This window comes from Carassius gibelio, chromosome B22, assembly GCF_023724105.1.
Source record: "Carassius gibelio isolate Cgi1373 ecotype wild population from Czech Republic chromosome B22, carGib1.2-hapl.c, whole genome shotgun sequence".
NCBI lineage: Eukaryota > Metazoa > Chordata > Actinopteri > Cypriniformes > Cyprinidae > Carassius > Carassius gibelio.
The window spans coordinates 12,743,656-12,771,036 of record NC_068417.1 but is presented as its reverse complement, the minus strand read 5'-3'; the positions used below and the strand labels follow the sequence as shown (position 1 = coordinate 12,771,036).

The 27,381-nt window shown below is 35.6% G+C and overlaps 1 protein-coding gene across 1 annotated transcript; it reads left to right on the top strand.

Annotated features, from left to right (window-relative positions):
* The first annotated feature begins 199 nt into the window (after positions 1-199).
* LOC127988025 (uncharacterized) lies at positions 200-26,587 on the top strand. Its single transcript, XM_052590521.1, has 8 exons — positions 200-203; positions 266-583; positions 749-1,048; positions 18,727-19,068; positions 20,845-21,150; positions 21,882-21,944; positions 22,671-22,865; positions 26,472-26,587. The coding sequence occupies exons 1-8, from the start codon at positions 200-202 to the stop codon at positions 26,534-26,536; spliced, it is 1,593 nt and encodes a 530-aa protein (XP_052446481.1). The 3' UTR covers positions 26,537-26,587.
* Positions 26,588-27,381: the final 794 nt, after the last annotated feature.

The following is a 27,381-nucleotide window of genomic DNA, read 5'->3' as shown; positions in this document are numbered from 1 at the left end:
GTGTTCATTATTACATTTAACTGATTGTTGAACATGATGTTGCAACTCATCTAAATTTATATATATATATATGTATATGTATATATCTATATGTGTATGTATATAAATAAACAAATATTTGCTGCAGTAAAAAAAAATACAGCAGTAATGAACAATTGTAAAAGGGATGATAATGCATTGGTCAAAATGCAGTTAAACTATGAGTGAGATACTGTGAGCTGGATTTCTCATATATAAAAATATCACATTCATGTTTATTCTCCAGGTGTGTTTAGTGAATCAGTGTCAGTGATGAAGGGAGATTCTGTCACTCTACACACTGATCTTACTGAAATACCTAAACATGATGAGATAGTGTGGACCTTTGGATCCAATAAGTCTCTGATAGCTAAAATCAATAAAGCTGCTGGAGTCTTCTCCACATTTGATGTTCCTGATGAGAGATTCAGAGACAGACTGAAGCTGGACAGACAGACTGGATCTCTGACCATCACAGACATCACAACTCAACACGCTGGACTCTATGAACTAGAGATACATGGAGGAAAACTGACATCACAAACATATCATGTTTCTGTCTATGGTGAGAAGAGATTATTTGTATGCCCTTATATATTATTTTGTATTTTTTACATACTACATTTTTTAACACACACACACTGTGAACACAAAACCATTTTTAAACAATCAAATGAAAAATAGGACTATTGATTAGATTTATCCAGACTTGTTTGTCTCATGTTTTCAGCTCGTCTGCCTGTTCCTGTCATCAGCAGAAACTCTTCACAATGTTCTTCATCATCATCTTCATCACAGCAGAATTGTTCACTGGTGTGTTCAGTGGTGAATGTGGGTCATGTGACTCTCTCCTGGTACAAAGGAAACAGTTTATTGTCCAGCATCAGTGTGTCTGATCTCAGCATCAGTCTCTCTCTACCTCTGGAGGTGGAATATCAGGAGAAAAACAGCTACAGCTGTGTGATCAACAATCCCATCACAAACCAGACCACACATCTGGACATCAGCAAACTCTGTCAACCATGTGCAGGTACAGAAGAAGTTTATTTTCTGAGCTAAACTCTAAACCCTTTTTTTTTTTTTTTTTTTTTTTTTTTTTAAATCAGACTGACATATTCACTTACATCAATGACTGTTTCTTTGTAACCGTCCTCCTCCTCGTCCTCCAGACTCAGTTTCTCTGACAGTGTTGCTCTCTGTTACTGGATCTCTGTTAATCGTCGCTGGATTTGGGATCTTCTGCATCTGCTGGAAATGTAGAAAAACTAGTCAAGAAGGCGAGTGTTACATACTGCTGCTGTTATAACAAATACTACTTCATCTACACTATCACTTCATCAACAGCGATATCATTGACTTGATTGCCAATAAATGCACAGACACTATTTAAACTGAACAGAGATGACATCACTCAATTCAATGATGAACTGCCTTTAACTATCATTTTGCATTATTGACACACTGTTTTCCAAATGAATGTTGTTCAGTTGCTTTGAGGGAATGTATTTTATTTAAAGCGATATATAAATAAAAGTGACTTGACTTGACTAACAGCAAACTTTAAAAATCTTCACCAAATACAGTTCATTAATCAACTGATACAACACATTATAATTTTATTTATGTTGGTTACACTATTTAGTTCCTATAATGTGTGGTTATTTGTTTGCACTTATCTACAATGAACAGCTCTTTATTTGTCTCTCACACAAAAACTGATTCTGTAATCATTGTTTTACTACTCTGGAAGAGACTTTTTTTTGTGAGTGAAAAAAATACATATTTAATAATGTCATGTTAAAATGCAGTTTTTAAGCATTAAATATATTTAATCAACTGTGTTCATTAACTCGCCAACTTTGACATAAAACATTGTTTTAATCTGTTTCTGTTGTTCACACAGGTCAGATTTGTGAAGATGAGATCACTATTGTTATGTTTCATGATTCAACATTTTATGAATGAAACATAATTCGGTAAGATCATTTATTTCTCATTTATGTTGTGTGTGTTTCTATCATTTCAGTGAGTCAGGTGTAGATCAGTGTGTTCTTCTTTTTTACTCTATAATGATCAAGTAAGTAACAGGAACAGCTTTATAAAGCAAAAAAACACAGTATATTATAATATATAATTTGTGGTGGTCAGAGATCCAGTCTGATAGCTGCAGTCTGTAAATGTAACTCATGCAAAGAAACAGAAGAGGAACAACATTGATTCACACTTTCACTCATCAGACAAACAAACATAAATGACCTTATATAACTTCATTTACAACATACACACTCACATCCTGAATCATTCACAACATACACACTCAAGAGATGACTGCACATCTTCATAGACCCTGAGACCCCTGATAAATATCACCTCTTCGGAATACTGCTAAATTAAAGGGACTGTAAGTAGGAATTACTCCCATCTAGTGGTGAAATTGTATTTTGCATTCAAACTAATTTTGCTCTCCAGCGCCTCGCTTTTTCAAATGCGCGTTGCATCTACGGTAGGCGATATGTACCAAAAAGCTCAATAGCTGCTATTCATCAAATAGCCTGTTTAACTTTTAACTATAAATGTTCGTCTATCTATATAATAACAACCAAGCAAAGAAAAAATATTACAATATAGATTGTAACACTGACTTACCTGTCGAGAAGAAAACTGGCCACTTCAGCGTCTCTTTTGAAATCTTTATCCAGCATTAGCTCTTTCCACCTAGAAAAAGCTTCCCCGACATTAACTCTTGTTTTCTGTAATCTACGGTCACGTTTCCTTTTACGTTCTATTTTTGACTGTTTTGGCGACGATGTTTTCTTCTCCTGTGGCGCGGCATATGTATGGTCCATAATAAGAATGCAATCCAGACTTTTAAACTTGCCGGTGCAGTTTCAAGCGCCTCTCACTGCTCTGCACCTGCGTTTCTGGCTCTGACCGAAAACGCGCTGTGGAAACGCGTTGGCTTAGTACTTTTTGTCCCTCTCTGCTATTATAGTTTTGCAAGATGGTGGAACTACATGGAAGCCTCCATCGACCTACCCGTCCCATGTATATAAAGATAATAAATTCTTCATTTACGAGGATTAGTTTAAACATTCTGGGACTGAAAATATTTGATAGAGAAATCAGAATTTCTCAAGTGGCAGATGACACTGCTTTATTTCTGAGAGATAAGAAGCTAGTTGAAACAGCCCTGGAATGTATATCAACATTTTCCAGATCCTCTGGCTTAATGTTAATTCTTAAGAAATGTGAAATATTATTCATACACGATTCTATAGATTTGTTAGTTGAAAGCATACCAGTAACGGGCTCTGTTAAATACCTTGGCATTCATATTTCTAAAAATAAAAACAATAAAAAATAATAATCCCAGACTGACTGGAAGATGGTGAGATCAGATGTTGTCTCACTCTTTGTTCATGCAAAAATCTCACTGGATGTTTCAATTCTTAACATAATGTTTAAAATGGCAAAAATAATGTTTGGTAATTACATCAGAGCACAAATTCTGAGTATGGGTCACCATACTTGGCTGAATGTCACTTCACTTTCACTTTCATGTAAGGGTCAAGGAAAACCATACTGGATGCCTGTGATCTTTGGGCCCTTAGACAGCACTGCATCACATACAGGAACGCTACTGTAATGGAAATCACAACATGGGCTCAGGAATATTTCCAGAAAACATTGTCGGTGAACACAATCCACCGTGCCATTCGCTGTTACTGGCTAAAACTCTACATGTCAAAAAAGAAGCCATATCTAAACATGATCCAGAAGCGCAGGCGTTTTATCTGGGCCAAGGCTCATTTAAAATGAACTGTGGCAAAGTGGAAAACTGTTCTGTGGTCAGACGCAGTGCTTTAAGTGGGCCTGTACGCACCGGTACTCAGTACCGTCACTTCCAAATATAGCTCTTGAGCGTACCGCCACCTCTCCGTGCGCCCAGAACGTGCTTTTAGCGTACCGGTACGCTCATTTGGACGTCTGTTTTAATAGAGGTTTTAATCTTTTACCTGCACTGCCGATTGAATGCAAGCTTCCTAATTCATCCCACCGAGAGCAAAAAATACATTACCCAAATACCCATTCACCCTCAAGTTACACAATAGAATAGCGCATGTGTCGCTTTACCCACTGTTAAGTGTCAACAACACAAAGTGGCCGGAGAAACTGTGTGAAACTACCTGTCTGGCGCCTCACTAAGTCTATATGCTATCACTGCAGGTCAGACTCAAACTAATGAAGTAAAGCAGCAGCTCTTTCAGGAAGGGTGACCAGATGCCCAAAAAATTCGGGACGGCCCCGAAATCTAAACTGTTGTCCCGACTCCCGAATCTGGCCCTAATTGTCCCGAAAATTATACTAAAGCAAAATCTTGACTATTTATTGTCTGATAAATATTAAAAACTGTCTGCGGAGGTTGAGTCGTCCTGCAGCCCCCGCTGGCTGTTCATTGGCTGCAGCATCTTTTTTCTAAATTCTAAAAAAATACCGTAGGCGGCTAGGCACAAATTTAGATATTCATTTATCTAATTAATCTATAGCCTATGCACAAAGACAATATGATCTTTTTGTCCCCTTTTTGTTTTAAAGCTTGATGAAGAGAGAGAGCGCAAGTTGCTGCAGCTGCGAGGAGGACAGTGATGCACGCGTACAGGAGTGATTGACAGTTCGCGGCACTGTGTACAAAAAATACTCCGCTACACAATTATTTCGTTATTTTCGTTTATGCTTATTAACGTTAAGTGTTACAGAAAGGTCTGATTTACGCACTGTTACAACAGTCATTGATTTTTTTTTTTTTTTTTTACAATGACATTTGAGTTCATGATTTTAATGTTGCTGTTTCTTGTTCCAGACTAAAGAGTAATGACAGACGGTTGATCTTTGAATAAAAATGTGTTTTGTTAAGGTTTTTGTTGAGGCTACGAAGTCTAATATCATAAGCCCCCCATCCCGTCACCCAAGACACCCCCCCCCCCCCCACCCCCCGTTAATAAAATAGGCTATAATAGAGTACCGGCACCACTTTTGGGCCACTTAAAGCACTGGTCAGACGAATCAAAATTTGAAGTCCTTTTTGGAAAAAACTGGAACTCCATGTCATCCGGACTAAAGAGGACAAGGACAACCCTAGTTGTTATCAGCGCTCAGAAGCCTGCATCTCAGAAAACATTTGGCACATCATAAAGCGGAAGATGTGACAAAGAAGAACTAAGACAGTTGAGCCACTAGAAGCCTGTATTAGACAAGAATGGGACATCATTCCTATTCCTAAACTTGAGTAACTTGTCTCTCAGTCCCCAGATGTTTGCAGACTGTTATAAAAAGAAGAGGGAATGCCACACAGTGGTAAACATGCACAGCAAAATCCCCAGTGTTAATTTAACACTCTGAGTGTGGATTATATAAACACTGAAGCAGTGTTAAAAGTAACACTGAAGCAGAGTTGAAGTTATTTGTTATTTGTTAGTTATTGAAGTAATTAAGAAGTTAATTGAGTTATGATTGACCATTATTGAAGACACCTGATGTTAACAAGCAGAATCACCAAACAAGAAAAATCACAATTTGTGTGTCACCATTACAGTGGTCAGTGTTTGCTTTAGTTGGTCCTTTGACCCTTCAGTTATTAACTTTAGATTGTGTGGCTGTGGTAACTGAGTTATACCATACAGACAGACCACAGCAAAGGCAATCTTATGGTATTGATTGTGGTTTGGACTAATTGTCATGGATTGACCTGAATGCCTGAGTTCAGGTTTCTTTACTGTGTACATAAATAAGATGGATAAAAAAGTGATCCAGCATTTTTTGCCATAATATGACATGTTTTTAAAACTTAGTTCTACATAAAAAAAGAGTTCTTTAGTTTAGACACACAGACATCAGGAATCAGCGTGAGCATCACAACAACGGTGACCATCAAAAAAGCATGTTGTAGCCAATAAAAACTCATCCATGGCTCCCATCATGCATTGCGGCATGAATAAATTATGAGCTGAACTGTCTTTTTAACTTTTTATTCTAACTATATTTTATTTTTGCTGTTTTTATGTGAATTTTTAGTATCTAGTTGTGTGATGTTCAGAGTAGATCTGTTTATCTGGATATGCTGTTTGTCACCGTTGTTGAGATTCATATGCTGATTCTTGTTATTTGTGTGTGCCTAAAATTAAAACTTTTTAATAAAAAAATAAATCTGAATCACAGAACCACAAGAGATGCCTACAAAATGTATAGAAAATACAGACTCTTTTGTTGTGTAATCAAAGCTGTTACAATTAGTGATGGGATTTATGGCTCTTTGAGGGGATCCGGATCTTTGCGATCCGTTCCTTTCAAAGAGCCGTTCAAAAGAATGGCTCTTTTGGCTCTTTTTAAATATTTAGTCAGTTTTAAGAAGCCAGCTTGGGGGCATCTCAGTTTATCCTGGAAATAATCACTGGGAGGTATTATGAGGTGAGATTTGTAGTCAAATAATTAAAGCTCAGATATCACACACCAATATCTGAGTTTGAATTATTCTGAAATATTGATTATTACCTCATTTCTCATGTGTGGACTATATTCCATAGGGTTGCACAAATCCCTCTGCTTAGACAGTGACATCATTATTTTGATTTACCTTTAGTACAAAGTGTGTGTGTGTGTGTGTAAAACTACGTTGACTTATGTTATTCATACAATACCTACTCACAAATAAACATAAAAAACGAAGCCGGCTGCAATGAATTTCTGTGCAAAACAGCTTTTACTACAAACACTTCCACACAAGAACATTGTTATCACACAAGAACATTTTGATAGAAAACAATTTTTTTTTAAAGTAGATAAAATTAGAATAAATAAAATGGAAATGTCTACATACTACATACTATTACTACTGTAAACTTTGCAAATAGGACATCAGCCCCTTCAAGTCAATGAACAATAACAAAGTGGGCTGCAATGAATGTCTGTGGAAAACAGCTTTTAGTGAAAAATTTCTATACAAGTACAGTATCACAAAAGAACATTTTTAATGATTTTAAAATAAGTTTTAAATGAACACAAAATGCAATGTAAATGCATGCACAACTAATAACTAATATCATCACGCTATAAAGGGTTGGCCTGCGCTGGGTGCGCCCCTCCCCCTTTAACTGTTCTGTCTCCTGGCAGAGCTCATTTGTATGAACACGCATAGGAAAAAAGAACGATAGAAAGAACGGCTCCTCTCCAGTCGTGACTCGGCTCCCATCGTTCATGTTTATGAGCCGTTCAAAAGAATCGGTTCGTTTGCGAACGTCACAACTCTAGTTACAATCAATAATGATCCATAAGAAGAGAAGAGACTGTAAAAGAGTTCAGTGATTAAGGTCAAGCAACAATTACATTAAAACATAATCATCAACACCCAGTGATTTTTGCTCTTGGCTTGACACACAAACATTTAATTTAAAAAGTCACAAGCCAAGATCCCAACTAAAGCAAACACTGAACACTATAATGGTGACACACAAATTGTGATTTTCTTGTTTGGCGAGTCTGCTTGTTAACATCAGGTGTCTTCAATAATGGTCAATCATAACTCAATTAACTTCTTAATTATCTCATTAACTTCAACTCTGCTTCAGTGTTACTTTTAACACTGCTTTAGTTTTTATATGAGTCCACACTCAGAGTGTTAAATTAACACTGGGGATTTTGCTGTGTGGCCTTGTCAAACTCAACCGGTGAACGGCACAAAAACAAAATTCTCTGTTCAAACATTTGATATGTCATCTTATGTTGTATTCTGAATAAAATATTGAAATCTGAAACTTACACATCATTGCATTCTATTTTTATTCCCAATTTTTTGGAACCGGGTTTGTATACTGTATAAAATATGATGAGGGGAAGTTATCCTAATTTCATTGTATGTGTGTATGCATTCAAAATATTACATGATTTAATTACAAGTAATGTTTAAAATATAGAAATACATTATAAAAATTTAAATATTTGCAACTCAGATGGAGGTTGAATGCCGTGTTGGTGAAAGTTACTTTTTAAAGTAATGCGTTACATTATTGTGTTACTCCATAAAAAGTAACTAATTGTGTTACTTAGGTACTTTTATGGAAAGACCCTCTCATGCCAAAAGTGAAATAAATAAGCCTCAGACTTAGAGAGAGACTTAGGAGAGCTGTCAGTCAACAAATGGAGGGAAAGAGAGAGAGAGAGAGAGAACTTAGGCTGCAAAAAGTGACTATGATATTTTGTTTTAAATTTACAAGTAATGTTTTACTTAAGTTACTAGAAAAAGGTAATCTGATTATGCAATGTATGTTGAATGTTTTTCTGGAGTAAAGCTTCTGTGAAGGGACTTTTTGATTGAACCACTAGGTGGCGGTATTTACTTTAGTGGCTAATGAAATTATTATTATTTTCTTTCTACTACATTTCTATTTATATACAAATAATCTGCTTGTAGTATTCTTGCTGAAATAATACAACAAATGCTTGTGATTATTAAGAAGATGAAATGACCTGCATAGACTCAATTCAGTTCACTGATGTAACTGAATACGGTGAATGGTCCCATCACACAAACATGGTTACGAAAAACCAAACAAACAAAAAAGACAGCTTTGTCTAATCAGAAGTTTGGGATAAATTGGCACCTCATAGATATAGGTGTCAATAACTCTGAAACAAAGTGAGATGTTTGACCACATTTTGCACATGAATTGTATTTGTGTTCAATTATAATTATTTTAGATATTATGCAAGTAGGCTAAATATTAAACATCAACTCATCATAATCATCAGTTACGCCTACAGACCAACTAAGTGCAATTATTCAGCCTGAATTTATGGCTTATTGTCATTATAATAACACCCGTTTAATAAAAAAATATAGGTCTACATATAATTTATAGATGCATTTCAGTTAAGTAGGTGCTTTTCAGAGAAGTATTTGCAGTGTTGCAGTCTACAGTTAAAGCAGTGAAAATTTTAATTCTGCAAAGCAACATAAAACACATTATGAAAATAAGAAACTATATTGACAAAGAAAGATGAAATGAATGGCAGCATAGAGAATAGAAGGAAATATAAATAAAAAAAAACTACTCATCGTTTTATCCACTAGATGGCATCAATGTATGCAGTATTGAAATATTTTGGCTACAAACCTTTTTTATTTTCAAAGAGAGCAAAGCACTTCAAATCACTAAACAGTACATTGTCTTTTGAATGTAATTATGTTTCTTCTCCTCGAAAAGTGTTTTTTCCAATTAAAATCCTTTATATTTCACCTATACCTCTATCTATCTATCTATCTATCTATCTATCTATCTATCTAATATAGGTATATATAATTTTTTTTTTTTCTGGAAACTGCTGTTCACTCGTCTCTTTTCAAGATGTAGCATATTGGTTTTGTAATATCGAAATCACCTCGAAAAGTGTGTTTTTTGTTTGTTTGTTTTTTAAATAAAATGTAAAATCCTTTTATACTTATATACCATATATAAGACCATTTTGAAGGCTCAGGAAACCTTTGCAGGTGTTTTGAGTTGATTAGCTGATCGGTGTGTCACCATATTCTAATTTGATGAGAGTGAATTGGTGGGTTTTTGTTAAATGTGAGCCAAAATCATCACAATTAAAAGAACCAAAGACTTAAACTACTTCAGTCTGTGTGCACTGAATTTATTTAATACACGAGTTTCACAATTTGAGTTGAATTAATGAAATAAATGAACTGTGTGTGCTCTTGTTTTTGTATCATATCAGGACACAACTCTGTATAATGACATGGGTATGACACAGGTATTACAAGGAGAGGGTGACTTATGAGGACATAACCCATGTCTCCATTTTTCAAAACACTTATAAATCATACAGAATGAGTTTTTTTGAGAGAGTAAATATCACAGGGTAATGTTTGGACTATACACACACATACACATGCACGTTACGCACATACACCGGCGTCATGTGTTACAGTCGGTTAGCCAACATAGATTCATGTATGCATGGACATTCGATGTCACTGTGCGTTTTAAACTTGCTGTATGATGTCCTTAAATGAGAACTAGTACCATAACACAAGTGCATATGATGATAGCATAATAGAATTGTTTTTTTTTTCTCATACACAGAAATAAATCACCACTACACAGCAAAATCCCCAGTGTTAATTTAACACTCTGAGTGTGGATTATATAAACACTGAAGCAGTGTTAAAAGTAACACTGAAGCAGAGTTGAAGTTAATGAGATAATTAAGAAGTTAATTGGGTCATGATTGAGCATTATTGAAGACACCTGCTGTTAACAAGCAGAATCACCAAATGAGAAAATCACAATTTGTGTGTCACCATTATAGTGGTCAATGTTTGCTTTAGTTGGGATCTTGGCTTGTGACTTTTTAAATTAAAAGTTTGTTTGTCAAACCAAGAGCAAAAGTCATCGGGTGGTGATGATTATGTTTTAATGTAATCGTTGCTTGACCTTAATCACTGAATTCTCTTCTTTTCGATCATTATTGATTGTAACAGCTTTGATTACATAACGAAAGAGTCTGTATTTTCTATACATTTTGTAGGCATCTCTTGTGATTCTGATTTTTTTTATCAAAGAGTTTTGATTTTAGGCACACACAGATAACAAGAATCAGCGTATGAATCTCAACAACGGTGACAAACAGCATAGCCAGATAAACAGATCTACTCTGAACATCACAAAACTAGATACTAAAAATTCACATAAAAACAGCAAAAATAAAATATAGTTAGAATAAAAAGTTAAAAAGACAGATCAGCTCATAATTTATTCATGCCGCAATGCATGATGGGAGCCATGGATGAGTTTTTATTGGCTACAACATGCTTTTTTGATTCACCGTTGTTGTGATGCTCACGCTGATTCTTGATGTCTGTGTGTCTAAACTAAAGAATTTTTTTCTTTATGTAGAACTAAGTTTTAAAAACATGTCATATTATGGCAAAAACGCTGGATCACTTTTTTATCCATCTAATTTATGTACACAGTAAAGAAACCTGAACTCAGGCATTCAGGTCAATCCATGACAATTAGTCCAAACCACAAGCAATACCATAAGATTGCCTTTGCTGTGGTCTGTCTGTATGGTATAACTCAGTCACCACAGCCACACAAAAACTAAAGTTAATAACTGAAGGGTCAAGATCCCAACTAAAGCAAACATTGACCACTATAATGGTGACACACAAATTGTGATTTTCTCGGTTGGTGAATCTGCTTGTTAACATCAGGTGTCTTCAATAATGCTCAATCATAACTCAATTAACTTCTTAATTATCTCATTAACTTCAACTCTGCTTCAGTGTTACTTTTAACACTGCTTCAGTGTTTATATAATCCACACTCAGAGTGTTAAATTAACACTGGGGATTTTGCTGTGTACAAGTATTTGATTCACATAGTTTATTGAATACAGTGTAAGAGAGATTCAGATTGTGTTTACCACATTACATTTGTCCATTTCATTTCCAAGAGTCATTTGCCAAACCTGTTCAGTTAGACATCCGGTCTATTTATAGGTCTTTGTGTCCGCCATCTTGTTCGTGTGAGTGATGTCACCGGAGAGTCCATTCTCATAACTGTAAGAAAGAAAGGTTTCTCCTCAGTTTGTACAATATAAAAACCATTATGCCTATGGGATGTCCCCATTTTTTCACAAAAACAAACTGTGTGTGTGTGTGTGTGTGTGTATATATGTCCCTATATTGCATTTTATATTGCCTTATAATAAACTTTATAATAAACTGGATAATGGATAATGCTGCAAATGTGTTTATATTTGGCCACCATTCAGATCTGATTCTGATTAATTCTCATTATTTAATTATGACACCCCTGCTGTTATAATATAGACCTGTGTAAGATTTGAAGATGAATCTATGCTTTTTAGGTTAATATTCAGTTTTCAGTAAATTTCTGATTTGTATTTTCATGATAGCTGCTTACAAGTATAAAACAAAATGGAAACTACAACATAACATTTTAAGTTGTTTATTCATATTAACAGCATAATTAGGAATTGTAAAAATTATAAAATGAAACCTTAAATGAAACCCACATGAAACCTGTGGGGAAGTCGTGGCCTAATGGTTAGAGGGTTGGACTCCCAATCGAAGGGTTGTGGGTTCTAGTCTCGGGCCGGATGGAATTGTGGGTGGGGGTAGTGCATGTACAGTTCTCTCTCCACCTTCAATACCACGACTTAGGTGCCCTTGAGCAAGGCATCGAACCCCCAACTGCTCCCCGGGCGCCACAGCATAAATGGCTGCCCACTGCTCCGGGTGTGTGTTCACAGTGTGTGTGTGTGTGTGTGTGTTCACTGCTCTGTGTGTGTGCATTTCGGATGGGTTAAATGCAGAGCACAAATTCTGAGTATGGGTCACCATACTTCGCTGAATGTCACTTTCACTTCACTTTCACTTTCTTAAAGAATATTGATCGTTTTGGCCACCAGATGGCCCTAATACACCAGATTTGAGTTCCAGAGTTCAGAGCAAAGCATTGGCAAGCTAAGTTTAGTTTTAACATCACTAAACAATTAAACCACAAATATTTTAATATTAACCATTACAACTACAACATGTGTCAGAATATATATATCAGTCCCTCCAGGATTACATTTTTTTTTTTTGTGTGTGTGTGATTTTTGCGATCAGAATGATTTTGCTGCGACTTTTCTTCAAATTTGTGATGATATTTGCAGCATTTCTTATTGTTTTGCAGTGAAAATATACCACAGACATTCTTCTAACACTGTTATGACTTTTCTGACTTGGAGAAGCACTGTAGGTCTCCAGACTAACGTTTGAGGAAACCAGCTCTAGTGCCATTAAGATCTAGAGAAGAATGCTCCAGCACCTGACAGTAAAGCACTCACCATAATCACACATCTACATCTCAGAGATGTCTATCTGATGTCAGCATTTACATATGCAAGATGTATTTGTAATGTAAGAGTAAGATGTAAGAGTGCTTGTTCAACTGCAGTACGTCTCCTGTCAGATGTCAAATATACATTTATTAGAATTCATGTAAAACTGTTTATCAGAGTATACAGCAGATGATTCCCAGATCTTTAGCAGATGTCTTACAGATGTCACAAATATATTACATCTGATAAAGTGTACTTTTATTATTGTCATTCATATTGTCTAAATATAATTTAATGAATACAAAAATATTAGGGAGTGGAAATGGCCTATAAGTACTTCTCTGCAGCCATCTATAGAGGTCATTTAATATATATATATATATATATATATATATATATATATATATATATATATATATATATATATATATATATTATTTTTAAATAAGTGTTTGCTTTGCTACATCAGGAAACTTTTAGTTTTATACATGGGGGGAAAACCTATGAAGGATGAGCAAATATCGTTACATTAAAAATAACTTTCATATTCGGTAATACTAAAACTTTGAAGTGCTGGGAAAAGTTGTGTGAAGCATTTAAAGTCACTCGAAAACATTAGACCATTTCTGCCACAAGTGATTCCTGTAGTTTTATTGTTAAATACACTGTGAACGGTGGTGGAGATTGTGTTTATTGAACAATGTTTTTCCTGGTTTCCACATCAGTGGCGTTTGTTCTGATATCAGCTTTAACAGAATACTGCGCCGAATTTAAATTCCTCTCACAAGATATTACAGAGATGTTGATTCTGTGGTGAATTCGACTGCTGTCTTCACTGCATCTCTCAGCGCTGTGTATAAGGGTCTTGTGGCTCCGGCTCGAGCTGATAAACGGTCTGTGCAGCCCGAGTAGCGCGGATTCGTTCAGCTTTCAGTTTGATTATCCAGTGTAGCTCTTGTAAATCGGTCCTGATGAGAACATCTCGGTTAGTATATAACGACTGTTCCCTGAATATGGAACGAGACGAATAGAGCATCACAGTCCCGCCCACAGCCCGAGAAAGCTCTGGTGCCGGAAGTAAATTTCCCATTCATTTCTCCCATTGACTTTCGGAAAAATCCGTATCTAAAGAGTTTTAGAGCATGTGTGAGGATAACCCGCTACGGCTGAACTCATAAGCATATAACATATAATTTCGAGTGAAAAAATTAAGAGACAAATCCCAAAAAAGTCAAAAGGTACAAGACTGTGTACATATTTTCATTTCGAGCGCAGGAACTACTCATCCCATAAACCACCGCGCCTCATTGAATTCGACTGAAGCCACAACCGCGAACGAGCCTTTTGAGCGACTTCCAAATCTGATGACTGCCGCGCGCGCAAACTTTTTCCTCCAGTGAATTTTTTCATGGCAGCCATGGAGATCATGATTGCACTGATAAGTCTACCGTACAAAAATGCAACACAGGTTTTATTTTATTTTTTAATTAATGATCTTCAGTCTTCGCGGGGTTTAACCAGACGGTTACACGAGCTCCACCAATCAGATGCATCACTGTGGGATTGTTCAGGATTGTGGGTAATGAAGTCCTTAGCCAAGACATCACGAATAAAAGGCATTTATATCAAAACAAGGTTAGTGCCCCATGATCCTTTTGTGTTTATAGTATATGCTCATATCGCTTAGTACAGCCGTGGCTGGTTTTAAGTCTACCATGTATGTTAACGTTTTTATGGTTTATACCCCAAATGTCAATTAATTGCATTGAATTTTTACTTCCAGCACCAGCTGTGGGCGGGACTGTGATGCTCTATGTCTGAAGCCCTATACCATCCCGCCAATCCTATTGGCCAAATAGCACATCATATAGAAGAACCACTGAGAAAGCTTGTGATGAAGCCACTGCACTCGTGGAATAAGCTCTAATTCCTAAGGGCGAAGCGAGTCCGCGCGCCTCATAGGCTAAGATTTAGTCTCCATCAGCCTATGTGACATGCGCTGCTTTGTGACAGCATGGCCTCTATTTTGTGTCCTAACAGACAAAGCTGGTCAGACTCACGCCATGGAGCTGTTCGATCAACATAAGTCTTCAGAGCTCTGACAGGGCAAAGACTGAGATCTCCTGACCCCGCCTCTGCAGGGGGTAAAGCCTCCGAGACCACTTGCTGAAAGTGAAAAGGGTTAAGCAGGATTGTATCTTTGTGCCCCCCTTTCTCAAATATATATCAAGAGTTCGGTTCCAAAACGCGATAAACGCCATTTTTTGACATTTGGGTTTTATTATTGGAAATCACTGTTCAGATGTACCTTAATCGATGTGTGAATTGCTGTCATTAATAAGATTTAAAAATGCACATTTTAAGCCTACTACAAAATGTATTTTTTCACAAAACGCGGTATCCGCCAGCCCAGTTTCTTTACAAAGTGCGATATAGTCTATAGAACGTTCAGGATGCTGCGCGAGTTCAGGATGTCACGCGAGTAGAGAGTCACCGCCGGTGAAGTGCTCCGAGTTTGCTCAGTGATTTAACGAAAAGTGGACCAAGATAAAATACTCCTGCGTCTGTCAACAATAAACAAATGCAGCAGGGAACGAGTCTCCGCTGATGTCAAGAAGAAGGCCAGGGAGGTTGCTGTGTTCACACCAAACGCGAATAGAGCGTCTGGCGCGAATTATTTCTAGAAAATCTTTCTTAAAACCCATATCGTGAAAGTCAAAGGTGTCTCTAGAGCTACAGTCTATGCTCTAGATGCGTGAATGAGGCGAATTTGCGTCTTCCGTGCCGCGAGACCTCCAGACGCGCGTAAACGTGCCTTTGCATTGCGTTTTTGCAAAAAACAAAACAAAAAAAAAAGTTGTGTATGTTCTCTTCTGGCCAAAACTAACTCAGAATCTTATTATTAATCAATCTTTGTATATACTATTCCATATATATATATATATATATATATATATATATATATATATATATATATATATATATATATATATATATATAATTTAAGATGTTTGACAAATACATACAAAATGTGTCAAAATATCCACCTTGGAAATTATGCTCAAAAACTGTCAGTTATTTCTTAAGTGAAAGTAAACAGTTGAGAAAAAAAAATGGGATGTGTATTATATTGGATGCGTTCATTGTCTCTTAAAGTGACCGCGTCTAATTTAGCTACTGGCTGCTGTAATGTTAATCCAAGAAAATGAAAATGAAAATCACTCACTGCTCTTGACTGAATTACTTTGTAGTTTTAACAGTCAAACCAAAAATTATTCAGACACCAGATATATTTTTTGATATATAAAGCAAAACTGTAATAATGTGAGAAATGTTGAGGTGTCAGAATAAATGTAGGTTTGATTGTATATTTCATTTTTACATTGAAGACTATCCAGTGCTTTTTTACATTTAATTATTTAGTTTCTGTACCTTGACACCTACAAACTTGGGAAAAAACGTAAACATTGTGTAAATAGCACAAATAAATAAAAATAAACGACCATACAAATAAAACAATTTCAAACAGGGCCCACTGGTACCACCTTCACCGTGTCCTCGCTGACCCCAACTACGGCCTCCTCACGCCTGTTTCACACGTACTCCGTCTGCTCACGCCTGTTTCACACGTACTCCATCTGCTCACGCCTGTTTCACGTGTACTCCGTCTGCTCACGCCTGTTTCACGCGTACTCCGTCTGCTCACGCCTGTTTCACACGTACTCCATCTGCTCACGCCTGTTTCACGTGTACTCCGTCTGCTCACGCCTGTTTCACGCGTACTCCGTCTGCTCACGCCTGTTTCACACGTACTCCGTCTGCTCACGCCTGTTTCACGTGTACTCCGTCTGCTCACGCCTGTTTCACACGTACTCCGCCTGCTCACGTCTGTTTCACGTCTGTGGAATTAGTTTACAGCTTTTTCAAGCAGTTTGTGATGCATTTTGGAAACAGGAGATGTACATTTCTAATGCACCACCTAGCTTGATAAACCCCTTCTCAAAGACTTACTGTTTGTCAATTTTATTTGGGTAACACATATTCTGAATGCCTTTGGCAGAATTCGAATGAGCCATTTTAATCTAGATTAATCTAGATTAATTTCAAGATCACAGTGAGATTAATCTAGATTAAAAAAAAATTATCTATGCCCACCTCTAGTTTTTTTAATTATTATTAGACCACATGCATAATTATGAGGCACGTTGATATTCTGATCATCAGAGCTGGAAAGAGTATGAAAATATTCTACTCAAGTAAAAGTACCATTACATTAATAAAATTTTACTTAAGTACAAATAAATGTAACAGTCTAAAAATCTACTCAAGTAAAAGTAAAAAGATTCTCATTTAAAATTTACTCAGAATAAAAATTAGTTACATTTTAACCGTGAGAGGGAGGCAAAAATGGATAGGCCAAGAGTGATAATTAAAATCATCTACAAATGCAGAAGTAATGTTTTGATATGTAAGACATAAAATGTTAAATACTCAATAAAAAAATAATAATTATAACAAAATCAGAATATACTTTAAATGTGAAATTAAAACAGCCAGTAGGTGTCAGAAAGTCACTGTTAATAAGTGAGTCATTGCGATTGAACGAATCATTTAAACGGGTGAATCATTCAGGAACGAAGGGCAGTCATTGCGGAGAGAGGCAAAACTGTGATATGGTGGCGGTGTTTGGAATTAATTTTTGTTGTCGAAACAGAGAAAAAACAGGCAACATGGTGTCTAAAACTCAAGTCTCTTAATTAACTTCTTGTTTATTGAACTGTTGTGTAAAAATAAAATATAATAAAAATAAATAAATCTGTATGTAATCATGCTGATTTTTAAAGGAACAAATGCCACTCCATTCGTGTGATATTGATTTACTATATGAAATTATATAAATTTATACATTTTCTGCCCCATGTCTTCAATTTTGTGAACCTTTAAATGCATTTTAACAGACTGAATCAGGCAGTGAAAGAACGCACTCTAAATGTGCTCGCACTAGTCTAATCTACCAGACTTCACGGCACTGTAAGAGTTTTGTTTGGTTTTTCCCAAAATACTGATAATGTCAAATCGCACATCGTAAAAAATGCCAATTTTCTGACCCCACTGTCCCACTGAGCATTTTGCTGTCCAATTGTCATGTGTTAACTTTGCAATTTCTGTGCTGCATTAGTTTTGATTATTTCTCATGAGGATTTAATATTTTTTGACTTCTCAGTCTGAGTTAAACCTCTATTTTGGCTCATTTTATCAGTAAAAGAGAACATGCCTCATAATTCTGCACACCTGAATATAAAGAGTTTTTCTCTTCCAGCCTTCATGGACAATTAAATATCAAATATAAATGAATAAATACAAAATGAATAGTAGTTATTAAGATTGATGTGGTTTGGAATTGGTAAAATGTGCTTAAAAAAAAAAAAAAAAACTATGATCAGAATATGAACGTGCCTCATAATTATTCACACAGTGTGGAATAGATTAATGACTGCTGAGGGCTGAAGCTTTATCAGAACTGGTTAAAATTTAATGCATTTATAACTTTTAAATATTACCTTGATGAACATAAGCATCGATTTCTTTCATTAACAAAAAAAGTTTTAGTGACCCAACATTTGAATAGTTTTTGTGTTAGTGAAATTGTGTAAAATCCACTCTATCTGCATTTGACTAGTTGAGATGGTTGCAGAAAATAATATTGAAGAAAATCATTAGAAAACTCACAGTGATCTGTGTCAAATCTGTTTGGAAAGTGCTAACTGACAGAAACTGTTTGTGTTTGTTCTGCAGTTAACTCTGTAGTTGTGTCTGCTGCTGCAGTGAAGTCAGTGTCAGTGCTGGTGGGAGATACAGTCACTCTACAGACTGATCTTACTGAGATACAGATAGGTGATGAGATGCAGTGGAGGTTTGAACATCAGAACACTCCTATAGCTGAAATCAACAGAGCTACGGAAATCTTCATCACATCTGACCGATTCAGAGACAGACTGAAGCTGGATCATCGGAATGGATTTCTGACCATCACAAACATCACAACTCAACACGCTGGACTTTATGAAGTTGAGATCAGCAGTACCATCAGCAGTTACGTCATACACCACACACAGTCATTCAGAGTGACTGTCAGGGGTGAGTCCATCAATGAAATATATTTAGATTCGTTTTCTGTGAATCATTTAGATGAAAACTTATTTGCACTGAATTAAAGCTGCAGTAGGGAACTTTTGTAAAAATATATTTTTTAAATATTTGTTAAACCTGTCATTATGTCCTGACAGTAGAATATGAGACAGATAATCTGTGGAAAAACTCAAGCTCCTCTGGCTCCTCCCAGTGGTCCTATTGCCTTTTGCAGAAATCCATCGCTCCCGGCAATAAACAACCAACCAGAGCTGCGGTCCGTAACTTTGTTTGTGTTCAAAATGTAGAAAAATGTATGTAATAAGCGAGTACACCATGAATCCATTTTCCAAACTGTGTTTTTAGCTTGTCCTGAATCACTAGGGTGCACCTATAATAAGTGTTTATATTCGGACTATTTTAGATTGCATCGGGGGTACCGCGGCGGAGTAACCCAGTACCTTTGTGATTCTTCATAGACATAAACAGAGAGAAGTAGTTCCGGCTACGATGTTCCTCCGCAAGACGCAAGCAGTTCTGTTTATTAACCGCTAGAGCGTCAAAAGTTACCTACCGCAGCTTTAAGACAAACAATCTTTATGTATGTGGTACTGTTAGTTTATTTATTTTGATCAAAATCTCAAAACATTATACAGTAGTGGTGCTCATAATTGAGTGCATATCTCCATATATATTTTAAGCATATTTTAGTAAATTGAATTCAATGAAAAATGGAGCTTTAAATCATTCTGTTCAGTTAAATTTCCAAACACCAGTAAATATGCCCATGTTCACTTTCACTATCATCTGATCTTATGAACACATTAGCTTTTTTTGTTTTTACTTATATCTTATTAGACCTGATATGTGTCTTTCTGACAGCAAATGACTGCTGAATAAATTATAAACATTAAATTAGAGATAAATCAGCTTTATTAAAGTGTAAAGCAAGTTATGTAAAGCAATATTATGTAACATAAAAAAAATACTTATGAACTTCCATTTATGTTAGGCTATTGTTAGGCATTGGTTTGCTAATAATAAGATTAATTAATCAAAGCACCCTGTAAAAATATAAATAATTCTTCTGTGGAAGGCTCAGGACCATACAATATTTGTCCAATCATTTCATTTGATCTGAATGCAATGGTAGGATGTCCTGTCCACCTGTCAACCTGTTTATTTGCATCTCTCCACACAGTCAGTAGAGAGAGTCTGAGGCTGGGCTTCGGTACAATACATTTCACAAATCAAAGATTTGCAGCGCGCGTCAATAATAACTGAGTAACAGCACATATACAGTAGTTTTTTTTTTTTTTATGTACTAGTAGTACAGTGTGATTAATTGTTGCATTAATTTTCATGAATGGATTACTGTTATAATTAGTTAAGTTTATTTGTTATACCATAGTTGCTTTTAGTTGTTTTGGGGAGATGCACCCCTGGTTAATAATTAGTGATGCTTCATTTCTCTGTTCATTATTCACTGTTGTGTTCAGTTTTATAATGAGCTCAAATGTTCACCTGCGTTTGATCAGTTGATCTGATGAACACATTTCTCTTCTTCTCTTTGTCTGTCCTGTGATGGAAATGTCCTGTTAGACTTGAAATATGCCTTATTGACCAGTAAAGTGTTGCTGTAGAATTTATACTTCAATTAAAACAACTGAGAATTAAATGAGCTTTATAGACTAATAGTGAGAAGTGTTTAAAATCTTTCTGTATGTATTTAATTAATGTCTGAGTCACTGTTCCTCACTGTTCTTCATGTGTCTGTTGTGACAGATGCAGTGAAGTCACTGTCAGTGATGGAGGGAGAATCTGTTACTCTGCCAATTACTGAAATAAAGAATCATGATCTGATATGGTGGATGTTTGGAAACATTCGCCTAGCTGAAATAGATAAAGCAGAACAACACTTCTCCATATATGATGGTCCTGATGAGAGTTTCAGAGACAGACTGGAGCTGGATCATCAGACTGGATCTCTGATCATCACAGACACCAGAACCACAGACTCTGGACTTTATGAAGTGAAGATCATCAGCAGCAGACACATCGTAAACAGTATATTCACTGTTACTGTCACTGGTGAGTAGATCGATTCTGTTAATATGTCATTATAAAAGCGGTCTCATTTAGATCAGAACTCATAAAGATTAAGTTAACTTTTGTTGTGTTTACAACTCTACACTTCATTTGAATAGTTAAACAACATTCGTATTTTAATCTGTTGAACTATATCAGTTAATAAAGAAGATACTAAGACCGTTCAGCTGTATAATTCATGCTGCAGTGCATGCTGGGAGTCAAAGATGAGTTCTGTACTACGCTGGTACCCATCATGCATTGTGGTATAAATCTTTCTGAAAAAAGAAGTAGTCAAGATCACCTAGACTAGTTTTCTCTTGAATGTTCTTCTTATAGCAAATGTCTTATAAACACGGTTACAGCAGACAGAGAAACTCATTCAAAAGTAGCGTGCAAGTTTGTCAAAAATATTGTGGACACCTCTAATTATTGAAAGAAACGGATAATGTTGAGGAAATCTGACTGAATACAGTCATTTTTTTTTCAATTCTTTTTGATGATGCACTTGAATAACTCAATGCATCTTTTAGTACGTACGTGTGTGTACTGGAAGTGTCTGTGCAGTTGAACATGTGTTGAACACAGGTATAAAGACTTTCTTACCAACTTATGATGTCCAGTAATACTTCAACTGGAGATCTCACCTTCAATAATGTAGTATCTTGAATAATAATCAGACTACTACATGAACTACATGAGTTTAAGTAGACACTTTACTTTCTTTTTTTTAGAAACATACATAAACACTGCATACACCCCACGTGGGACGGCATCTTCTTCAAATAACTATCCAGGTAAGAACACAACACTTGTAAATACAAAAATGAGATCTAGTGGTTACTCCAAGATACAAAAATGAACATCCCAAAAAAAAAAAAAAAAAAACAGCAAGAAATTTGTAAATTTGAGAACAGAATTAATGGAAAAATTATCAATAGATATCATATTGATATTCGTGGTGAGAAGATTTGGTGGTTTCCTCACGCTCCATCTGGAGGGATGTTATCTTAATGTTATAAGATTTTATTATATTCTGCATAATTCTGTTGTATATCTATACAGGGCCCTATTATCTGTGATATAATTGGCCTATTTTGACTAATAACTCTTTAAAAAAAGTTAAATGCTTAAATGAACACTTAAGTTTCTACAAGTTTAATGTTAAACAGGAAAAGTAATGTTATTTACTTGTGTGCTGGGGCAGATTTTGTTTGTTTATCAAGTGCAATCTAATTTAATTAATACAGTTAACTTTTTTTTCATTTTTTAGTGTACAAATGTATCCAGTAAAATAACATGATTCTCATATTTGATGTGGTTCGGTATAATTAGTCTTTCTGAGCCGTGAAGCAGCTCCTGCAGGAAGAACAACTTTATAACTCACAGAAAACACATGAACAAAGTAACAGACATGTAGCTGGATGTAAGAAAGATGTGACAGATGTGCAGTTCTTCTGAAGCCATCAGTGCTGATGTTTCTAGTGTTTCTCATAATGACGGTCTCTCTTTATCTGTTACAGATCCACGTCTGTCTCCAGATGATCTAGATCCATGTCTGTCTTCAGCGGTTCCATATTCACGTCTGTCTTCAGATGGTCTAGATCCAGGTCTGTCTCCAGCTGCTGTAGCAGGGATCGGTGCTTTTTGTTTTCTGCTGGGTGCTGCTGTGGGTGCTGCAGCTGGTGTGATTTGCTATCGCTACAAGAGGTCTAAGGGTAAGTATCACACAACAATTCATGTAAAATGGAGGAAAAAAAAAACATAAAAGTCTGATTATTGTTAAGCTAGTAACAGACGAAGGGCAGACACAGATCTACTGTGAGCTGTGTCTCTGTTTACAGACAGTCTTTGCAGATATTATAATAGAGTAAATAAGATAAAATCTTAACAGCTTTTTTTCTGCATGTTTTTCAGGAGGGGGCTGTGTCTTTAATGATATTCAATATTAAACCACATTACAAAAGACACAAAATTATGAAAATACAAAAGACAGCACTGATCACACATCTCCAAATTAACATAACTTAGAGGTTTGACAAAGATAATACACAGATAACTAGTAAAATGATTGTATAATTATAAATACAGCATGAAACATCTGCAGGATCTTATATCATAAACCCGTCTGCACATTGTGCAATTTAAGAAAGATAAAAGAAAAGGTTTGTCATTTAATAATGAAACAGGTAAGTCTAGTAATATTGCACAGATACATTCATAGCAGCGTCAGCACAGACTAATATTACTGTGAAAAACACTTAGTTCTCCATCTGATCTGAATGACCGCTTTATTCAGCTTCTGAAAGTAAGAGCACAGTCCATCTGTGTAGAAGATACCAGGTTGATACAGAGATCATGACATCAAATCTGAGTTTTGTTTGAGACACAAAGTAGCAACTCGATCAACAACAGAGCTTTATATTCTGCTTTATGTGATGAAGTCTGTATTTAGTCTGTGTTGTTAGATCATGCCTCCACTCCATATAATTAAGATTCCTCCCCAGATAACAGATCCCGTCAGAAAATATCAGTTTTTACTGGTAACAGAACAACTCTTCTGTGAAGTCTAACACACAAAACCTGTTATCAGCAAGTCTTGCCTGGTACCAGAATACCCAAAACACTATTAACAGTCTTCTGTCAGACAAGAAGTTTACTGAACAAAAACCCAGAGAAGAGCAGAAGCAGGAGAACATCGCTGTTTTTCAATGGAAAGCTTATAAAGACTGTATTTGCTACATTTGTGTAAGCAGTACACATCAAAACATGAAGAATGAAAACGCTGTACATACCAGATTCATCGTAATAACGAGTCATAAACACATCCACAGCTGTAAATCCCGGTTTAGTTACAATGTAAAAAATTGTGCCGTTAAATAACAGTAATTTACTGGCAGCAGAGGTGCCAGTAAAGTACCATTAATTTACCACTGTTATTTTTTTTTTACAGTATTTTACCGTAAATTCTACAATGGAAATTAACTCCACTCCCACTGCTTCAAACAGTTCGAGTTTAAAGACTAGTATTCATACAATGTTAGTACTATGAACTTATTTCATCTGAGTCCACTGAGAAGGAATATTTCTTAATATAAAACTGCAAACACTTAATGTGTAATAGTAAAGTAACTAAATGCATGACTTTTACTCAAATCACTGCAGCACACACATATGTGCTGAAGTTCTTAACACGGAGATCACCACTGTATCAGGAGAATCCAAATTTACTGTCTTTATATAAAGCAGCAAAAGATCAGAATTTGTGGCTCATCATTGACTGTGATGAAAATGATAGTTAAAGGCAGTTCATCATTGAATTCAGTGATGTCATCTGTGCATTTATTTGCAATCAAGTCAATGATATCGATGTAGATGAAGTGACCCCAACTAAGCAAGCCAGAGGCGACAGCGGCAAGGAACCGAAACTCCATCAAAAGTAATACAAACATTGAGAAATAAATAATTTGTACATTTACACAACTGATAAGGGAAAAAAACAATGTGTACACACCACGTTCAACTTTCAGTTCATGAAAAGTAAGCATTTCATTCACTCACGAACCCAAACATACGTAAAGTTTCAAATGCACTCGGTTAACATTTATAGATGGTATTTACATTTTAAGTGATATTATAAATCCTCTAAACATGTTGAAGGTAATATTTGGATTTCTCCGGTTCTCTGCACTGGCGTCTATCACAACCAGAAGTATCTATGCACACACTCGCTAGCCCTGCAATCCAAGATGGCGGACATATGCAACTAGCCCATTCGTCTTGGTGTCAGCAGCTTCCAGTACAGAAAGTACAAACCTAGTGCAGACATATATATATAATTAAGGTAAAAAAAAAAAAAAACTATTAAAAATAAAGAGTAATAAATAAACATTTAATAAATGTAAAAAATAATAATAAAAAAATAAAATAAATAAATTGGCAATGCGTATGGGCAATCGGCTCTTTTGATTGTAAAATAAATGAATAAAATCAGAAATTGGAATCGGTCATGAAAATCCTGATCAGTGCATCCTTAATAGAGTTAGATCTACCTGAAAGACCTGAAAAAGCATGGTTCATTTCAGTTTTATCTTTGAATTATTGTACCTATTTGTGCAAAATGATTATCATTTATTACAATACAATGTTACAGTCTTTAATGAAAAGAATAAGTCTTAATGATTGATTGATTGATTGATTGATTGTGGCAAGGCCTGGGAAAATCCAATATGAATTGTCTTATCACTTGTCCACAGAACATGTAGGTTATATAATGATATGTTAAAGTTAAAAACTTAAAATATGTACTTGAAAAGAAAACAGGATGACTTTAGCATCACTGTAAAATTGTGAGGAAGAGCTGAGCAAGTCTTGCACATGTATTTCCTGGTCTGAGAGTGACTTCCTGCTTAAACAGGAAGTAATGAATATTAAAAAAAAGGTAGAAATATATGTATGTGAAAGGAGAATGTAAGTGTGTGAGTGTGCCAGAATGGATTATGGCTTCTACGGCCCCTCATACTATCACTTTGTCTCACACACAGAGAGAGAGAGAAAGAGAGAGAGAGATTAAATATATATGTATCAGTCTGGCGAGTAAACCAAAAAATGTACTACCCAATGGCGATTCAATTGCCATGGTGTCTGTAAGAGGGTTGGTGTATGCACAAGTAAATCTGTATTTCTCATACATGTGCACACAGTTCTTATGCACACCAGTAAGTAATCATTGTTGATAACTCCCACATGTTCTTAAGCACCAAGCTCATTTATGTTCATGATCATCTGTATTCAGAAATGCCTCCAATCAACCATATATGGGGACACTCATGTGAATATATATGTTCTGACTGAAATCAAGGCAAAGAAAGCAGCTGACTGACCGACTGAGAAGTCATTCTTACAGCTGAAAGATTATTTTTAGCTCTTGTAAAGAAAATATTATGACACAACTATCATCTAGATTCTACCTATAACTGATTTGTTCATTGATTAGTCTCAACTGATCCTTGTGTTCTCCATTTGTTTTCATTCATTAAATACACACCTTTATAAATCGATCCATGACTCAACTCTCTCTTTATCTCTGTCCACACTGTGACACAAATACTAAACTAAATGAAGCTTTTAAAAAATGTATTATTAAACCTGAATGTTTTTTTTTTTTTCATCAGTATGTTTGGCATTTCTGTTAGCTGAACTAACATTAAACTGTTTAAATGAGCATTAACCAAGATTAATGAATGCTGTGAATTACATCTTTTACTCAGTGTTAACTCCCTTTCACACATAACATTGTTCTACATTGTTACATATTGTTACAGATTCAAAAGATAACCAGATGCAAAACCAGCCCTTAAAAAGACAATTGGGTAAGTATTACAGCTGATACAGAAACAGAAAAATCATTTATTGTACACAGTTTAAATACATTAGTATAACCGTTTATATTTTTATTTGATTTTAACCACCAAGTTCTAATTATGTATAATTGCATAACATTATTAAACAAATTTATTTTAGTTTAAAGCAGAATTATCACTTCCTGAACTAAACGAACATTTACAAATGAATGAATGAATCTGTAATGGATCCATGGAGAAAGGGTCAGAATGGGTGAGGGGTGTAAGACATTCAGATCTGAGTTTGAGGAGGTCTGAGGAGGTCTGAGTTAAGCACTAATTGGCCTAAAATCACCGTCCTGCTGTCATTTGATCTCAGTTTTATCTGGACTGTCTAAATAATCTCTAAATGTTATATTTAGTAATTTGATGTGATATTCTGTTCACAGAAAGTTAATTCATTCACCTCTTATGCACATACGTAATTCAGTTGCAAGCATTTAAAAATATATATTTTATTTGTTCATTATAAGATATGAGTTGGCCTCTAAAACATTGTGGAATACTTAAAGGTCCCATGACATGAAATTTTCACTTTCTGAGGTTTTTTAACATTAATATGAGTTCCCCTATCCTGTATATGGTCCTCATGTTTCTAGAATTTTAATCGGTGTAAATTGAGATTTTTCTATCTTTCTCTGCCTTTGAGAAAATGGAAGCTCAATCAGGCTGATCTTGAATCTCCTTGTTGTGACGTTGTAAGGAGAAATGTTTCCTCCCCTTTCTCTGCTTTGCCCGCCCAAATATTTACATATAATTCAGTCACAATGTCAGCACAGGCGTTACAAACAGACTTTAATGATATGGATTCAACAGCACTGGCACAAACAGT